This window comes from Chelonoidis abingdonii, chromosome 23, assembly GCF_003597395.2.
Source record: "Chelonoidis abingdonii isolate Lonesome George chromosome 23, CheloAbing_2.0, whole genome shotgun sequence".
NCBI classification, from domain to species: Eukaryota; Metazoa; Chordata; order Testudines; family Testudinidae; genus Chelonoidis; species Chelonoidis abingdonii.
In genome coordinates this window covers 9,875,949-9,894,070 of record NC_133791.1, presented here as the reverse complement: position 1 = coordinate 9,894,070, position 18,122 = coordinate 9,875,949, and the positions used below count along the sequence as shown (strand labels likewise).

General features: G+C 39.7%; 1 protein-coding gene across 1 annotated transcript in view; it reads left to right on the top strand.

The window, feature by feature from the left end:
- The window catches only part of LOC142045757 (arginine-glutamic acid dipeptide repeats protein-like), a 256,334-nt gene that overhangs the window by 182,246 nt on the left and 55,966 nt on the right, over positions 1-18,122 (top strand). The window contains exons 7-9 of the mRNA XM_075060204.1: positions 1,418-1,466; positions 6,283-6,407; positions 7,534-7,633. Of these exons, the coding sequence (XP_074916305.1) occupies positions 1,418-1,466; positions 6,283-6,407; positions 7,534-7,633 (274 nt within the window). The remainder of the gene's footprint in view (positions 1-1,417; positions 1,467-6,282; positions 6,408-7,533; positions 7,634-18,122) is intronic.

The window sequence follows — 18,122 nt, the reverse complement described above, 5'->3', positions numbered from 1 at the left end:
TATGAACTGGATAATAATTTCTTGTGCTCAGCTTACTCTAGTGCTCTAAACACTTCAAGAAAAATGTAGCATGAAGTTTTCATTTCAGATACCATTTTTAGGGGATGAAAAACAGGCTCAAAAGCTTTCTTAAGGCATGCTGATGTTAACCCAATATAGGATTATGAGCTGGGGCCTAGCAGGCAGTCCATATCTCCTGGGTTTCCCTGTTGCAGCAATCAGCCAATGGAGTAGTACCTGTGGGGATGGATCTCATTGGATAGGCCTTGTCCCCGCAACAGGATTTTTGATTTGGCTGGCTAGGGCACAGGGAAGTTGATACTATCAGACAAGCCACAAGAGGGCTCCTTCCTTCTGTGCCCTCCACTGGAAATTATTATCGGTAATACCATAGCACTTAGAAGCCTTAGTTAGGGATCAGGACTGCGTGATGCTTGACATTGTACAAACACAGAATAGAAAAAACAGTCCCTGACCCAAAGATCAACTCCTTCCCTTTCCCCCTCCCCCGATCTCCACCTGGGTAGGTATTGATTTGCAGGTTGGTGTTGCAAACCCATAGAGGTCAGGTAGTTTTGGGGAAGTTTCCTTTTTCCCTAAGACTTAGTAAAAAGCAACAAAGAGTCCTGTGGCACCTTGTAGAAGCTTTCATGGATGATTACCCACTTTGTCAGGCGCTTTCACCTATGAAAGCTTATGCTCCAATAGGTCTGTTAGTCTATAAGGTACCACAGGACTCTTTGTCACTTTTTACAAGATCCAGACTAACACGGCTACCCCTCTGATACCTAAGACCTTGACAGGTGTCCCCAAGAAGTTACTGTGTTACGGAATTAATAAAGCTGCAGCCGCTTGGCCAGAAATTCCAGATCTGTCTTCATTGGCCTCTTCCATTCACAAAGTTCACTGCTAAGTTGAGTGTATCCACTGTTTCTGCTTTAATGGTGCATTGTTGTTACTGCTTTTCAGCATGCATTGCAACCATGATATCAAAAGGGGGTTGTGTTGATACAGTATATACGTTATCACATTTTTGTTCCTCGTGTATAAATGTTCTTCTTCAATCAAATAGGTAAAAGGTGTATAGCAAGATCTAGTGATTAGAAATTGAAGCAAGACAAACTCAGAATCAGAAAAGGAGCAGGTTTTTTGTTTAACAGTGAGGGTAAAGAACCATTGAGAGAACTTATCAAGGGTTGTAGTGGATTCTCTGTCATTAGCAGTTTTTAAATCACGATTGGATGCTTGTCTAAAAGATACTGTAGTTCAAACAAATTCAGGCAAGTCCTGTGTTATAGAGCTGGTCTGTAAAGAATCACATTGGACCCTTCTGGTCTTCTATGAATCTGTGTGCAATAATACAAAGTTTTGTTAATTATAAGCTCTACTCACGGATGCTCTTTGTCTTTCATGGTAGGAGGCTGAACAGCACCCAGGGCGAGATCAGAGTTGGACCCAGCCATCAGGTAAAGGATTTGATTGTTTTTATTGTTTGAAAAGTCTAACAACGGGTTGTAGCAATTTAATTAACTCAAGGAATATGTACTCAAAATTGTGTGTATATGTATATATAAGCATCTAAAATATAATATACATTATTAGATACTTGCACATGAGCATTTCGTTAGAATTATCTATTACTCCCAGTACCAGCATAGTAAACAGGACTGTTCTTCAGCACAGGCTGTAATTTTAATGACGCTTTTTAGCAAAAAATATTTTTTATATACTACTGTAGGACTGAAGGAATCAGGTCTGCTATTGGAAAGTGTGGAAATCAGAAAAAAAAATTCTCATTAAAATTAATACATTTTCAGCTGAATTTGAGTATTAAATTTGCCCAACATTTTTTAAAAAAAATTGAACTTAACAATAACAAAGTTATTTTTCATATGTTTTCAGAGTCTTCTAATCTTACTTCACAGCAAATTAAGATGGTAGCGTGCTGTTTGCTTTATTTAAGACATTTACCTTGTTTTTTAGTTATTTACTGAAGATAAGCAAAATGGAGTCATAGTTCGGCTTAGTGTCCCTTAGAAACAGGGAAAGTCATCAAAATCTGCCAAATGCAAGAGAACAAGATTGGAAGGCCAGAGAACTTGATAATCCTGCTGAGCTTTGGATCCCCAAAGTTAAACTGTGCTCTATATCATTTGACTTCAATTTATTTTAAACAACCTTTTGGCACTGGAAGGGTTTTTGCTTTTTTTTTTTTTTTGTCCTAGACAGATAAACTTCCACTCCTACAAGCTGGAAAGAGTTAAATTAATAAACTTACTGTAGCACCAAAGCTAAAATCATTGCTTCAGAAAGAGGATTTTATCCTGTACCAACAACAGCCAGTACAAAGCAGAAGTGAAGGAAAATGGTTTAGTAAGAACACAACCAAAAGCATGCTATCATCCACTTGTCTTAATACCTTGTTGGGGTCATTACTTGCCTCCAAGAAGGAAACTATCCCTTTACAAGCATGACAGATTTAGAGCTGGTCTGTAATAACTTTTGAATAGTGTATGTTGACCTGGTTACTGAGAAGTTTCCTGGACGAATATATTGGGTTAGTTTAATGGGACTATTGGGGAAAAACAAGCAGAAAGGAGAAAGAATAGCTCAAGACAGGACACTTCAGTCAAAACATGAGTTAAGAGTAAATGCCAAGACAGGAAGGGGTCCAGAGAACACAGGAGATCAAAAGAACACTTTGAATGGTTTGAAAAGGAACAGTCTCTCTCAAATTCAGTCAGACCTGCAAGGTAAAAACAGTGTACTGTAGCCTAGGGCTTAATCTGAGAGAGAGAATTGTGGAACTCTGACCCAGTATGGCTAAAGTCTCCAGGCCTAATCCCTGTGGGGTGCTTTGAGAAAGACCAGGAAGAGAAGAGAGTACAATCAGCCCTGTAATCATCTCAACCCTATTAACGGACATTCTTGAAAATATTATACAGTCTATTATCAGTTACCATACAGCACAAAAGCTTTACTCCCTTCCCCACACTCCTTGCTGCCTTGAAACTTTGCAGAAGTTTGAACATAAAGATCTTCTTTCTGGTCATGCCGTCTTCGCACATGGACTTACGGTTGTAGTATAGTATTTGCCTTTTGTGGAAACTTTATGATGCAGTTGATGTTTGACCTCCTGACCCTGTAAAGACAGAGGAGGTTTAGATCTTTGATTCAGAAGCCCTGAGTCCATTCTTTGAGTGCATTGTAAGGTCTATTGATTGTGAAAGATGAGAGGAACTGGGAAGCTTGTAAAACCACTGTGGGGCCTCGGTAGTTTCTGGCTGTCATAATACAGAGTGAGGAAGTAGGGATTGCAACATCATAGCATTATGACTGACTGACTGAGACAAACAACCCGCTGCTGGACGTGACTTTAGGGAAGGGTAAAAACTCTTACTTTGTTCCAACTTATTTGGAAAAATCTTTCCTGACTGTTGCAGGTAATCTGCTTGTACAGGAGCATGGACAGAACTAGAATTAATTTGATGTGTTAGGGCAAATCCTTCTAATGGGAGTTAAGAGCATTCATCCTCTTGTAAGATCGGGCCCTTGAGAGATATTCAGGCTTCGTTATCCATCTAGACTCCTTTTTCATAGATTCCAGTACTAGAAGGGACCACTGTGATCATCTAGTCTGACCTCCTTATAACTGCCCCAAACTGATTTCTATCACCCATCTTTTAGAGGAACATCCCATGTTGGTTTAGAAATTGCTAGTGATGGAGAATCCACCACAACCTTTGAGAAGTTGTTCCAATGGTTAATTACCCTCACTCTTAAAAATTTAAGCCTCATTTCCAGTTTGAATTTGTCTAGCTTCACCTCCCATCGGTTGGAATGTGCACCTTTGTCTCCTAGCTTGAAGATCTCATTGTCAAATATTTGTTACCCATGTCGGTACTTAGACTGTAATCAAGGCTCCTCATAACCTTTTTGTTAAGCTAAATAGATCCCACTAAAGAACTTGACTCAGTTATTCCTTGTGAAAGCTGAAGAATGTACATTCTGTGTAGCATCCTGGAGTATACTTGGTTTAAAAAACAGCCCCGAAAAAGTGACTAAAGCATGTTACTTTTTAAATTAACAATACTGGCATTACTGTACTTGGTACTTCCGAAGCTACTCTCATCTGAAGCTATCAGTGCACTTTACAGACGTTCTTCATCTACCCTGTGAGGGGTATTTATGAGCTAGATTTTACAGATGGAAAAACTTGGCACAAAGAAATGTCATGTGAGGTACTTTCCTGTTTGTTTACCTGACTTTTGAGAATCTTAAGGCCCATGCACAGCGGTGCAGAGCACCGACCTCTGCCAATAACTTCAGTGAGTGTTGGAGATGCTCAATCTTATGCATGTAAAACTCCAGTTGGGCACCTAAAATAAGTGAATATTTTCAGAAGCGTCCTAAGGTTGCTTATCCAAGGTCAGCATATGTGTTGGGGTGTGTTTTCACTAGGAGGAAGAAAAGGTATTTTCTTAACCTGACTTAGCTAACTTGAGGTCCTAGTGAAGAGGCAGTTTGTAGGTTTCACACAGTTTAGCAGATCAGATAAAAGACTAGGCTCCCCCATAGTCTTTAATTTGACCTGCTAGCACATGTGAAAACAATAAGCTGCTTTGTCTTCCGTAGGATTTTTACCTCAAGTTAGTTAACATGAAGAAAGAACTTTTCTTCTCTGGCAAAGACAAATCCTTTTGACAGATCCAGGGTTAGAACCTAGGAGTCCTGACTCTGAGCCAGTATTCTAGTCAGTAGACAACAGTGCCTTCTTTTTATTGAGATGATAAGCTTTTGGGAGCAGGAATAGTCTGTGTATGTACAGCACCTAGCTCAGTGGAGTCCTGGACCATTACTTGAGTCTCTTGGGCTACTGCAATAAAATTAGTAAAAATAAAGTGTGTTTTGGTTGCAACAATGCCCTGTTTTAAGATTCACAGAGCTATGTGTGGGATTCTGGTCTGTGAGTAGGGCTTGTAGGCACAGTGGTAATTCAAATCCTATGTTATAGTGATAGATGAAGGAAAACAATCAACAAATGTTTATTATATGCACACTATGCTGCCTACTTCTGTTGTCTGGTTTGCTAACAGCTTTGTGACATGACCCATTAAAGAGATTCGTTTTTGGAAACATGATATTGAAGCATGTTAGTCCTAGGGTATGAGAGGATTCTAGTTTAAGTACCTTGGCTGGTGGAAGCAGGTGCACAGCGTGAGTATGTCTAATACACATCTCCACTGGCCATGGCAGCTGTAATGTCTGCTTATACTGCAGCAGCAGAAAATTTCAGTCACAAATCCATTTTCCTAGTGAAGAAGTAAAAAAAAAAAATACATTTTGAAAAGCAGAAAATGAGCCATCTGAACCAATGACTTCTAATTACTGGTTGTATATAAATATTGCCTTTCAAAAATGTTTAGAATTGTAACTGTAAGAGGTAATTAAAAGGCTTAAAAGCTGTTTCCAAAAATGCTCTGCACTATCTTGTCCTATTGCTGCAGATGACTAAAGATGCTAATTGGGTCTCTTGGTACATTTGATGGCAGAGGTCATTTCCCTGAGCTATCTTGCTTTCTGCAAATTTCCTTGGGTCATTTTGGGGTTTTAATGATTTGCTAAGGCCTTATTTGTAAATATCAAATGTGTTTTTATTGAGGAGTTAAAATGAAATCAATACCTCCTTAGATAGTCATATGTTTGCCTCCTTTCATATTTATGTATTATGTGCATACAGTTTATCCTGCCAAACAGTGGTTAGAATGGTTTCCTTTTAACAAGTGGAAACAGCTTGTTTTCCCCTTCAACAGAGGCTAAACTCTCCCATGTTTGTGAAGGTGTTTTTATTTTTGTATGACAGAGGACGATGCTCACAGTGTGAGTTTTAAAAATGGTTTCAAATAACTCTGGGGCATGGTGCTCGCACTGATATGCTTGTGCCTGAAATGTGTATCCTAAAGGCTTCCCTGTAAGTGCAATAGGAGATGGTGCTACCCAGTGATGTGTGCCAGCTGATGTTATGGTTTTTTGAAAAAAGGAGGAAGCATGATCTTTAATTAAGGCATAGGACTAGGAGGCAGTAGATCTGGGTTTAATTACTGGTACTGCCACCAATTTCCCATGAAACCTTAGGCAAGTCACTTAGCCTGTCATTGCCTTAGTTTCTTCATCAGTGCAATGGGGATGATAGCACGTCCCTCACAGAGAACTCCTGTGTGCAGTCTATTAGTATGATTGTTGTCAACACTGTTTGTTTTAACTCTGTTTCAATTTTTGTAGGCCAGGCTTCCAGACTTGCAGCCATTTCCTTCTCTGGATGGCGACACTGTGACACAACATGAAGAACTTGTGTGGATGCCAGGGGTCAATGACTGTGACCTGCTTATGTACCTCAGGGCAGCAAGGTACATGAAGCCAAGATAACCCAGCTTTCCCAGAGCACTTAAGCTGAAATGTGGGACATGGCCTAAGAAGGTTGGGCTGAGGTTGCCCATCGTCCTGTGCAGAGGCAATATTACATTAGAATGTTAAGAAGTTGATTTTTTTTTTCTAGATGGGGAGCCATTGTCAGGATGTGATGGTGTTAGGCTAGCTCCAAAGCTATTTTGGGTCAAAAAGGAATGTCACTGTGGGCTCTCTTTTGGATTGAAAACACAGTAATTATATGTACAACATATCCCTCAAACCACTGAGGTATAGCTCAGTGGTTTGAGCATTGACCTGCTAAACCCAGGGTTGTGAGTTCAATCCTTGAGGGGGCCACTTAGGGATCTGGGGCAAAAGTCTGGCTGGGGATTGATCTTACTTTGAGCAGAGGGTTGGACTAGATACCTCCTGAGGTCCCTTCTAACCCTGATATTCCATGATTCCATTTCATGATAAATAGTGATGTAATATCTAAAGTGTACAGGTCAATTAGGGAAGTGAAAGCTGTGAATAAAGTAACCGTGACAGTATAGAATTTCTTCCTGTAGTAAATATTCTTTTGGCAAGACTAGGTTGCATAGCTAAGATACACCCTAATACTATGAATTATGCCTAAGGAGTCGGATCAAACAATTTAGATCTTTATACATAAAGATCAGGCTCCCAAAATAATGGATCAGGCATTAACTCAGGACGTATGGATAAATAATCATTTTTAATTTGTAATAAACTAATGACTTGGCACCCTACGGTTAGTTCCAAGACAGCTTGCTGACTTAATTAAACTAAAATTATGATGACAGGTAAGCTGTCTGGGGCAGGACTGCATCCTCATATGAGGTGGTATTCCTAGCACAATGACGATTGGGCCTCTGGGTGCTACAGTAATGAACAATTAAATTATGCTAATATCATCTTGGAGTGAAACTTTGAATAATACCTTGAAAATTATCCAGTACTAAAAATAGCCCAATACTGAAGGCATGCAGGTGGGCAAAACAGAGCCCTGAAAATGGTGATTTACAATGTAAATAGCATCTGTATATTGCATAATGTGTGCAATTAGAGGATGACTTGTTTCATTTTATTTTTTTAACTGTAAAGGAGCATGGCAGCTTTTGCAGGGATGTGTGATGGAGGATCCACAGAAGATGGCTGTGTTGCAGCCTCTCGCGATGACACTACGCTCAATGCACTCAACACAGTAAGTATTCAGAAGTGTTGACTCTGTAAAAGAGTTACCTGGTTTTTTCATTTTAAGAGGGCATCTAATGTATGCAGCACATGGATAACAGATGAATTAACCCTTAACTAGAGCATGTCTGGAGTCATAGCATGATCTCATCAGTAGCCAGGGACTTACTAACTTCATGCTACTCAACACTTTATAGCTACCTCCTCAATCATCTATAGTTTTCCAAGTGAGTATTTTAGAGAGAGAAATTATTGTTCTGTATTATAATCAGTTCACATGGGTCATCCCAGATTTAATTGTTATCTTGCGAAGATTCCATAAAACATGGGGGATGCCTGACCTAACCATTGGTCCTTTCAATCATCCATTTGGCGCCTAACAAATACCTGGTCTTTCATAAAGGAAGAGAAACCGATAATGCACTCAGTTGCCTATTGTCCAGTTCTTTATATGTGGGGAAGGATCTCCTGACCATTCCACGGTGATCACTTGGAAGCATGTGATTTGATTCTGTCTCTTGTTAACTTATCTTTCATGGCTACAAATGCTGTTAGTGGCCCTCAAAAATATATAGCTCTTCTTAAAATCCAGTTACAGTAGTTGATTCTGTGTTTTTGGTACTGAACAGTACCAGCCAACTCTATATGTAACATAAATAATTGTATTTTATTAAGAATAAATTTACATGTAATTTCATGGAGTGTTCTGTTTGTGTTTTTAAGGCTGAAAAAATTGTCTTGTGTGACTGCCATATTTTTCAATAACTCAGTAAAATCTCATCTAGTTCTTCTTTCAAGGCTAAATAATCCTAGTTTTTGGAGTCTCGCCACGCAACTGATTAATTTAGTTGACCTTTTATTGAATTTTTTCCATCTCCACTATTTCCTCCTTAACTTGCAATTTTTCTACTCTGAAAAGTGACCAGGATAAAAATGGCACAACTTTACTTGTTGGGTCTGTTCCCTATATGTATGCACAGTTGTATCCGCTGACTTTAGTGACAGATGTTTTTATTTGTTTTTTAATATCTGTTCAACCTGCCGAGCAAATCTGATTGGGAATGAGCCGTTGTATTCTTTCATTTATGCATAATCTACAAGATTATTTTGCTAAATTCCAATCACTCACACCTAGGAAAGCTCACCGAAGGTAATGGGGCTTGTGCATCTGTAAGTGAGATCCTAATTTGGCCTGCAGAACCTTAAGTACTGGTGATCACATGCAAGATGGAAAAAAACCCCCAGCTTGACTCTTAAAGTTATGTCTACGTTGCAATTAGACACATGAAGCTGGCCTGTGCCAGCTGACTTTGGAAGGGCTGTTTAATGGCGGTGTAGACATTAATGCTCTAGGAGCAGAGCGTCCGGTCTCCAGCTTGAGCTCAAACATCTACACTGCAATTAAACAGCCTTAGCCCGAGCCCTGCAAGCCCAATTCAGCTGGCATGGGGCCAGCCACTTGTTTTTAATTGTAGTGTAGACATACCCTTGGATCCCTGGTTAAATTTGCAGAGCTGCCAGCTTGAAATCATGTCTGCTGAGTACATTATATGGAATTGTTGAGAGACTATAAACTGGATTTTCCCAAAGCAGTTTTTACAGAGCTATTCTTAAAAGTGGAACTACACTTCAAGGGTAGATTGTCAAACCGGACAGTCGTCCTGACGAGGATATGTTATTCGATTTTTGCTTCTTCCATCTTTTTTAATTCACTTGGGCAGTCTGTTTTTAAACTTCTTTGCTGCAGACTGGACCGGCATCTTCATTTAGCAATCCACAATGACTTGTGTCACTGTCCTCAAAAGCATTGTGGGGTCAGAGCCCAAGAGCGTACATGAGAAGTTGAGACTACTTTTGTCCACTGTGCAAGTTAATCTGCTCTCACTAACCAAAAAGAAACAGTTTATTGATGCACCGCTCCCTTGATATAACGCCACTTGATATAACACAAATTTGGATATAACGCGGTAAAGCAGGGCTCGGGGGGGGCAGGGCTGCGCATTCCGGTGGATCAAAGCAAGTTCAATATAACACGGTTTCACCTATAACGCGGTAAAATTTTTTGGCTCCCAAGGACAGCGTTATATCAAGGTAGAAGTGTACTAGCAAAATTCACCAACGTCTATTCTATGTGTGCAGATCATTTAATAGTAAATAACATCAGTGCTAACCTGAGGTGCTATGCTGTTAACTTTCGTGCACTCTGAGAGGCAGGCGTTTGCTATGGCTGTCTCTAATTGCTCCAGTAATTTTCTTTGTAACTATTTAGGCAGTTAACAAGTTTACAAATCATTGGCATGTAGGCGTCAGAAATAGAGCAATAACCATTACAACAGTGAGCTTACTTTTTTGTTTAGAGAACATTCTGCAGTAATATAATAATCAAATCTCTAACGGTGTTACGATATAATAGTATTTATATTGGTGTAGTGCCAAGCTGCCTAGCCATAGATCAGGACCCCATTGTGCTAGGCAATGTGTAGGGTAAGCCTCTTTACACCATCTAGGATGTGTTGTTTCTGGTGATTTTATTAAATTGATGAAGCTACTGATCCTACTCATATCTGTCAAACCAAGCCTGTCTATTAAATGTAATTAGCAAATTTTTAACCCACTGCAAGGCATTTCCTTGCTGCTTGTTGTTACAGAACTATTTTGCGTAATATATTGTCTTATAATGGAACCTTACCAAAAATTTCCAAATGTTTTAAACGTGTGGAACTTATATTGACTTTCAAAAGGTTGATTTGAGAGAGAATTTTTCCTTTTTTAGGGACACTTTGAAGTTAAAAACACGTATTTTTAATATACAGATGTCCTTATCTATGTTAGATTCACTTACTAACCAGCATTTAAATATTATATTTTAGTTCTTGGCTTTTTTGCATTTTGTTCAGTTTGGGACAGTAAAAGAGTAGTCATTTTCGTTGTCTGGTTTTCATGCAATGTACCGCAGTGCTTCAGTGACTGGATTTAAAACATTCGCCTGCAGCAACACCAAACTAAAAACTTTTTTATTTCTATAATGTTTTGTAAAAGTCCTTTCCAAATGAAAAAAAAAATTCACAAAATAAAATAAACCCCACACTTGAATCTAAACTACCTGACTACTTCCCTTTAAGAAGAGCTCTGTAAGGCTTGAAAGCTTCTCTCTCCCACCAACAGAAGTTGGTCCAATAAAACATATTACCTCTCCCACCTTGTCTCTCTTTAAGAAGTCATGCGTGTTTGACCTTATCATGTCTACTTATTCAAGTACTTCCCTTAATTAGCCTCCAAGTCCATTTTAGAATTGAGATAAAACGTGCTGGACTTCCCATTCCTAAGCTCTCCCATGGCTTCTTTCTTTAAATGATAGCCAACATGTTGTTAATTTTCCACTATTCAAGAACAATTGCCATTTTAAGGCTATTTTGCACATCCTCATCCGTCTTTCAGCTATTTTGCATTTTATCTCTGTCCTTTCCCTTGGGCTGGATGCCGTCTGGTTCTGGTGGTTTACTGCTTTGAAGCATTTTAAGTTGCTCCATTACTTCCTATTTAGAAGACTCGAATCTCTTGTTAAGGCCAATAGTCACCAAAGAGGTCTTGGAACTGGAATTTTCCTCCTTGTCATTGATAGTGAAAGACTAATGCAGAAAATTCGTTTAACTTCTCTCTCCTCCTTAATCTCTTGGTGGTCTGGAGGGCCTGTGGTTGCACTTAACAAATTTCTTGCATCACAGACTTATGAGTTTGTCTTTATATATTTGGTTGATCTGTTCCTCTTCTTTTTTCCCCTTTGTATTTTTAATGTGCACCTTATCTAGCATCAGTTGTTTTTTCCAGTCAGTTTATGTTGATAGCATAAGATTTCCACTTTGTAAGTCATTTAATAAACCTAATAAACTTCTGATTTACTCCTTAATCAAGCTAGTTTTATTTCTCCCTTTTTGCACTATATATTTTTGGTTGCTTTGAGGTGTGTAAACCATCTGTGCCTTTTATATATAGTGTCTCGCATATCCCCAAGCTAGATCTTAACACTTTAAGTCTTATTTACTGTTCTGACAGCTGCTAACCATTCCTCATAATTTTTATGTCTAGTCTTTTCAAGTTCATCACTACAGAGCTGCCCTCTTACGATATCTTATTGTGCAGTGGTCACAGTTGGCCAGTGAAGTTCTTACATTCACCTTCTGTATTCAGCAGTTACTTAAGAACTGCTGCTGCTTGTAGGCATTTTGGTAGAAGTCCTCTGTTCCTGTCTGTCTGGAACTGTCCTCCTCTCTACCACCTTCTCAACCATGCATAGTTCCAGCTAAGTAACTTGGCCTGCACATGGGCTGGGTAGCACTTCCAAAAGGACTATATATAATAGGCTTGACGTAGGCTGCTGGATTTCTATCATGTTCACTGGTTTATTCGCTCTTGAATTCAGGTACTTGAGGTATATTTTTGGAGCGCACTCTGCATAAAGGTTACGTGCATCAGGTTTTAGAAGTTCCAGAAGATACCTACATATGATTCATATTTCAGTTTTGTTTCTCTAGATAAAAATACCTTTTTTATGCGTGCCAGTTTCCCACTATCTGAAAATGCATTTAATCCGGTTAAAAGTGGACTGTCTAAGTAGCCATGACCCTGTCTAGAAGGCTGATTTGAGTTATAGCAGAGTCCACTTCACCTAGGCGTGTGATGTTCGGACAACGGCTGTAAGAGCTTAACTAGCCATCAAAGACATTGAGACATCAGTGGGTGCATGGCTGAGCCCTAGTTTTTCATCTGGCTGGTGCTGTTGCCTGAGCTGCAAAGAATTTCGTTTTCTTGACATGATGCCATCTTCCCTCCTTCTCCTCCAGTGTCTGTCCACCTAGCTCAGGCTTTGGGTTTGCCCAACAAGCTAGTTCTGAGCAGCTGGGGCTGTACTAAGTTGGTTTTTGTTTAGAAATTATGATATGTAGTTTGGAAGATTAATCGAAAAAAATTGATATGCTGTATGATTTCTTATTATGGAAATCCAATAAACTTCAGAGCAGCACTTCATATAAATCAGACTTGACAAGCTCCTTTGCTGGTGTTTTATTTACGTAATAACAGAGTGCCGTAGCCCACTGTGTGATTTATTGTTAATTACACCAGATAGAAATGAAGATCAGGGATGATGCCATGCAGCGTATATTTTCTAGTATAACAACTCCTTCCAGTGATTATTTACTTAATAGCATGGGTAAATTTCAGCTTCCATTCCTTGGTTTTGATGTCAAGTTTTCATGCTGTATTTATAATGCGCCTCCCAGCAAATCAAGAGCAGCAGAAGTTTTCATTTGGAGATCATTGACCCCCTAATGCATTTTGGCTGTCACTTTGGGGCGGGAGGGGGAAGCCTCTTTCAGAGATTCATCAACAGTGCTTGCTTTTTAAATGGTGGGAAATCTCTTGCTACTGCTGTTGAATGAGTAGCGTTGGAGAGAGAGTTCTACTGTCCGACTCTTTAAAACTACACCTCTACCCTGATATAATGCAACCCGATATAACATGAATTCGGATATAATGCGGTAAAGCAGCGCTCAGTGGGCAGGAGGGGCTGCACACTCTGGTGGATCAAAGCCAGTTCGATATAATGCAGTTTCACCTATAATGCGGTAAGATTTTTTGGCTCCTGAGGACAGCGTTATATTGGGGTAGAGGTGTAGTTTAAAAAAAAAAAAATTGTGAACATGAAGGTTTTGATTAATAGATTAGATCTTTTAGAATGTTAGTCATGTGAAGTGAGAGCATTGATTTTCAGTTCTGGTTGTCAGATCTTGCATCCAACCACAACATCTTACTCATCTATCTGTGAAATGGGAGACAGTGGAGTATCTTAGATTTGTGTATAATAATATTACCACCCCGCTTTATTTACCTTGTGAATTGGAGAAAACATGGCTTCAGCTCCTGACTTCTCTTTTGGGTCGGTGTGCGTGATGAGACATTCAAAGAGCCAGGAGAATTAACAGGAATTCTTTATATTAATATTGGTGATACTTTGCACTTATACAGGCCTTTTGGTCCAGAGCTTTCGAAAGACCAGTAACTATCTCAATTTTAAAAGTCGTCTTTATGCAGAAGAGCTGGGACTCGAAATTAGGAATTTTTGGATTCCAGTATTTTCTTGTCCTCTCCAAAGTAATGACAAAATTTGTAGCTGCTCACTTAAAAATATTCTCCTGCAATGATTCTTTTCAAGTCAGGTCACTTTAATTTAAAACTATTTTAGCACTCTAATTTTGTGCAATTATTAATGAATTCACAGATGAGTAGCCCGCTCCAGGAGCACATGAGATGTGGGAAAGGCTTTTGACTGCAGTAGGAAGGGCTAGGAAAAAGATACATGTATCTTGCAGATGTATCTTCTTATGAATTAGTGATATCAAATTAATGTATATAAGGCCAAACCATTTCACTCACTGTCCTAAGTGCTTGTGAATGTTGGGGAGAGCTAAATAGCTTCTGCTGCCTTCCATACCAGAGAGAGCTGGATTTCAGTGAAGGGTAACTTGATCCAACTTTGTACAGTCAGATTGGCCCACAAGGGACAGAAGTTGCAGTTTCCAAATGAAAAGATGAAGATGAGTGGCCCTGCAGTCCAATCTGATCCTATTCCAAGCTTTCATTTTGGGATAAATAGTGAAACTAGCCATCTATTTATGATGCTTATGCCTTCTCTCATCCCATTGCACGCCCATACAAGCACCAGATGCAACATGTTAATTTTGCCAGACCTTTCCTAAAAGTGGGAAATCATATATCTGAACATCCCCTTCTGTTGAGACTGGAAAAATATTTGGAGGAGTGCTGGTGGATCAGCACCCCATGTCTACTTTTCATTCTGCCTGTTGAAAAAGCAGTGAAGGCATATGGCAAGATGCACAGATCTGGGCTATCAGGCTAATGTTTGTTGTGTCAGGCAGCTCAGTGTGTTTTTCACATGCCCTTTAAAAAAAAAAAATACTTTCTGGGAGAAAGGTATTAAAATTCTCAGAGTGTCGAGGGGAGAATTGACACTGAATTTGCCTTTATTAGCTCACAAATCAGCAAGCATAAAAGAGCAGATTAACAAGAACGCCAGAAAACATACAGACATAGTCTTAATAAGCGCTAAGATTTAAAATGATCTCTCAGCATCAGGAGGACTCATCTCAACTGCTGGATTCATTCCATCCTTATGACTTACAAATCTGAAAGAGTATTTGCCTCCCAACATAATAAGAGGATGAGCCCTTTTCTTAATACCTGGAGCCCTATAAATCACTTCCGTAATTAAAATTCATAAGCAGTAAGTTCACGTTGTACAGCCATGTCTATATACTGCGTGTCCATGTAATTTACTTCAGTTTAATTTATACTAATGCATTAGGAGTCCTTTCTCATCTTTTCTCTTGTGTATTTTGTTAAAAATGCAATACATTTTTAAGTCGTAAAGAGAGAGACGTGTTTCATGTGAGTGGTTATGCAGAACGGTCGGGGGAAGCAAAATAAAAAAACTTTTTTTATTGTACTGGTAAAGTGACACATTCAGACTAGCAAGCAAGAAGCCTCCGGCTCCAATGTATAAATTTCTGAGATGCAGAGCAAAAGTCAACTGTGCATTTCTATCAAGGGGGTAGTTCCTGGACTGTGGTCCACAGAGCATTTGTTGTTGGTCTGTTGAGTTCTCATTGGTCAGGTAATGCAGGCTCCTCATCCTTGCTTTCAGCATCTGACTGGCATCAGATGAAGCTAAAGCTCCATTAAGTGCTTTCCTGTTAATATTTTTCCATGTAAATTGCCATAGTTGCCACGGGAGTGTTGTGCGGCTGTGAATGGGAGAGAAAGAGGTCTAATGATTGCAGATGGGAGGGCAACTGTCTGTGAGATAATCGCTACATTTGAGCCATGCTATCAGATCTCTCTCTTATGTAACTTAAACCTCTGCCATTTCATAGAACCTTTAGTAGTATTTCCTATTTTCATTTTGCTTTTGGCCTTGATGATGCTAGGTGCTGAGTGCTCTCAACTCCCCTTTAAATTGAACAGCAGTTGAGGGTGTTTAGCACCTTGCAGGATCGAATCCTGTAGTTGAACCCAGAAGGCATAACTGCACAAAAGTAAAGAAAGTTAAGTAACGCCAGCATTGGAATGCATATATTGAGAAAGTGAAGTCATGGTTCCTCTAATTAGGAAGGTCCAGATGTCTTTGAATGCTCCTGGGGTGTCCAGTCTGTCCCCTTTCATTTTTTTTCTTAACAGTGTCTCATCCTGCTTTGGATCTCAGAAATACAATACAGCACTCCTTTTGTATGCTTTACACAGGAAGATCTGGGCTTTCATACATGTCTTCCAAATAGAGAGACACCTCCTTTGTGACAGGGCCCTGGCTCCCAGAGTTTGGAAGACATGAATTCTTGCTGTTCTTGTAACTTTTTATTTCTCTGACAAACTCTCAAAAATGCAGTTTATCTCAGAGGTCAGTCTCTGAAAATAACTCAGTTGGATGGCTTCATGTGGGAGAGGACTTAGGATAACCTGTTTTCTCTTGATAAATATTTTGGACACAGAGGATCAAATGCTACAGTCCTTGGTCTGGCTAAACTCGCATTGATTTTCCATGGAGGGCTGAGTTACGTGCACAGTATTTGGCCTTCAAAGTTTAAGCATTTTCAAGTTAGAGGGCAAAAGAGTTGAGAAGGACGACTTCTTCTTCAACCCCCCTGTCCTCCCTGTAACCTGTACTGTGGCTATGCACGGGATTCCTCAGCACTTGTGCTGGGTTATAAGTGCATTGCCTTTCATAATGCAGGAAAGCAGAGCCAGGTGATGTGGTGCTTTATGCTATTTGCCTTTGTCTCAGGTCCCTTTTGAGTCCTACCCCTGCTTTTGCCTGTAAATTAAACCACTTGTGGCATGCACCCTAAAAGCGAGTCTGTTCACTTCTCTATTTGCCTCATTAATGGCTGCTTGATAAATAGCAAATCTTCTATTAAGTTCACCCTTTCTGAAGAAATGAGAGCCACTGTCCATGAGGTTGCTTGAGGTGAGTGCCTACAGCTTTGCTCCCCATTAGGAAACTGCGTAGGTCCATTTATAAGGTACATTTTGGCTGGAGATTGAATACACCATCTTTCCAGATAGAATTTGGGTATCTGAAAGCAGGAAAAACAGATTTTAAAATGTCTGTGAGGATAAATTGCAAATGCGTCTGCTGAGCTTGCCTGCTCCACAGCACTGTCAAGGAGGGGAGCCTCTTAATGCTGCTACATTGTTTTCAGAAAAGAGAAACGACTGAGCAAGAGGCTTAAAACATCTGCATAGAAATGCCTCCCTGCTCTGCGGTTAGGAAGCTGGTGTCCCAGATCTGCCAATCCATGGAAAAATCTCAATATGGTGAATACTGAACATGAATATAATTTCTAATGCTAGAAAGCCCTCGTGTGTGTGTGTGTGTGAGAGAGAGAGAGAGAACGTGAATATGAGTTTCTGAGTAGATTCTTCACATAGTGATGGCTGGTTAATTTTTAACTAGTTGAAAACTCCTTTCTGGACTTCAGATTTATACAAAAAAAGAAAGAAAATGCACTTGCTTCGGCCAATGTCCCTTTTCTCATCCTTCTCCCACTGACCTTAATATCATTGTACAGAGCTTTTAAGGGCAGCATTCTCGGATTCCTGGACAGGAAATGGTTAGTTTATCCATCTGTCCTTATTGTCTCTATTCTCCTAAGTACGGCCCTGACAAAATTCAGTTTGAGGTTTCTGAGCTGTCCCAGTTCAGGGCATGCGTCAAGGGAGCAGTTGTTTTTGGAAGACCAGATTATTTGAAGCGGGGCAGTGCATGTTTTCCCTCCCTGCTTTTTCCTTCAGAAATGCTGCTTGCTGCCTTATGCGGGTATGTTCCTATCCATGGCTCAGCCTACCTCAGTGGGAGGTAGGAATTTGCCCCCTGCATTAAAAACTCAGGTTTTATAAGAATTTGAAGCATTGGGACAATAACAGATGTGGGTGGCAGCCAGAAATATAAGATGGCAGAACAGTAGAAGAAAATTTTAAAATGGAAAACATACCCTCTCTCTTTAACAGTGAATCTCAAGGCTTTTGTCATTTGACATGCATGTTGTTTGTATATGAGGAGGCTAAAAGCCGGCAGTTCCCTATTTATTCCTTACTGTAGTTGAGGAGCAATGTACCTATAGTTATTACACCTGCCTCCATGCACCAGTGTACAAGATGAAATGGTTACATACTAACATGGGCTGGTTCCTTTTATGAGCAGTTGTTCAGCATTTCTGTAACACAATATTACATGGCAACATGTCATTGTGAGTGACAAATGTGACAGTGTAATATCAATGTAGGGAAATTCTGTTAGAAGTAAGATGTCACCCAGACAAATTGCTGCCTGTTTTAACTTGCCCTTAGACTAGATTTTCTTGTCCATTAACTACAGACAAGGTTGAAAGCCTAAGACAACAATTTAAATATATATTAGCATTTATTAT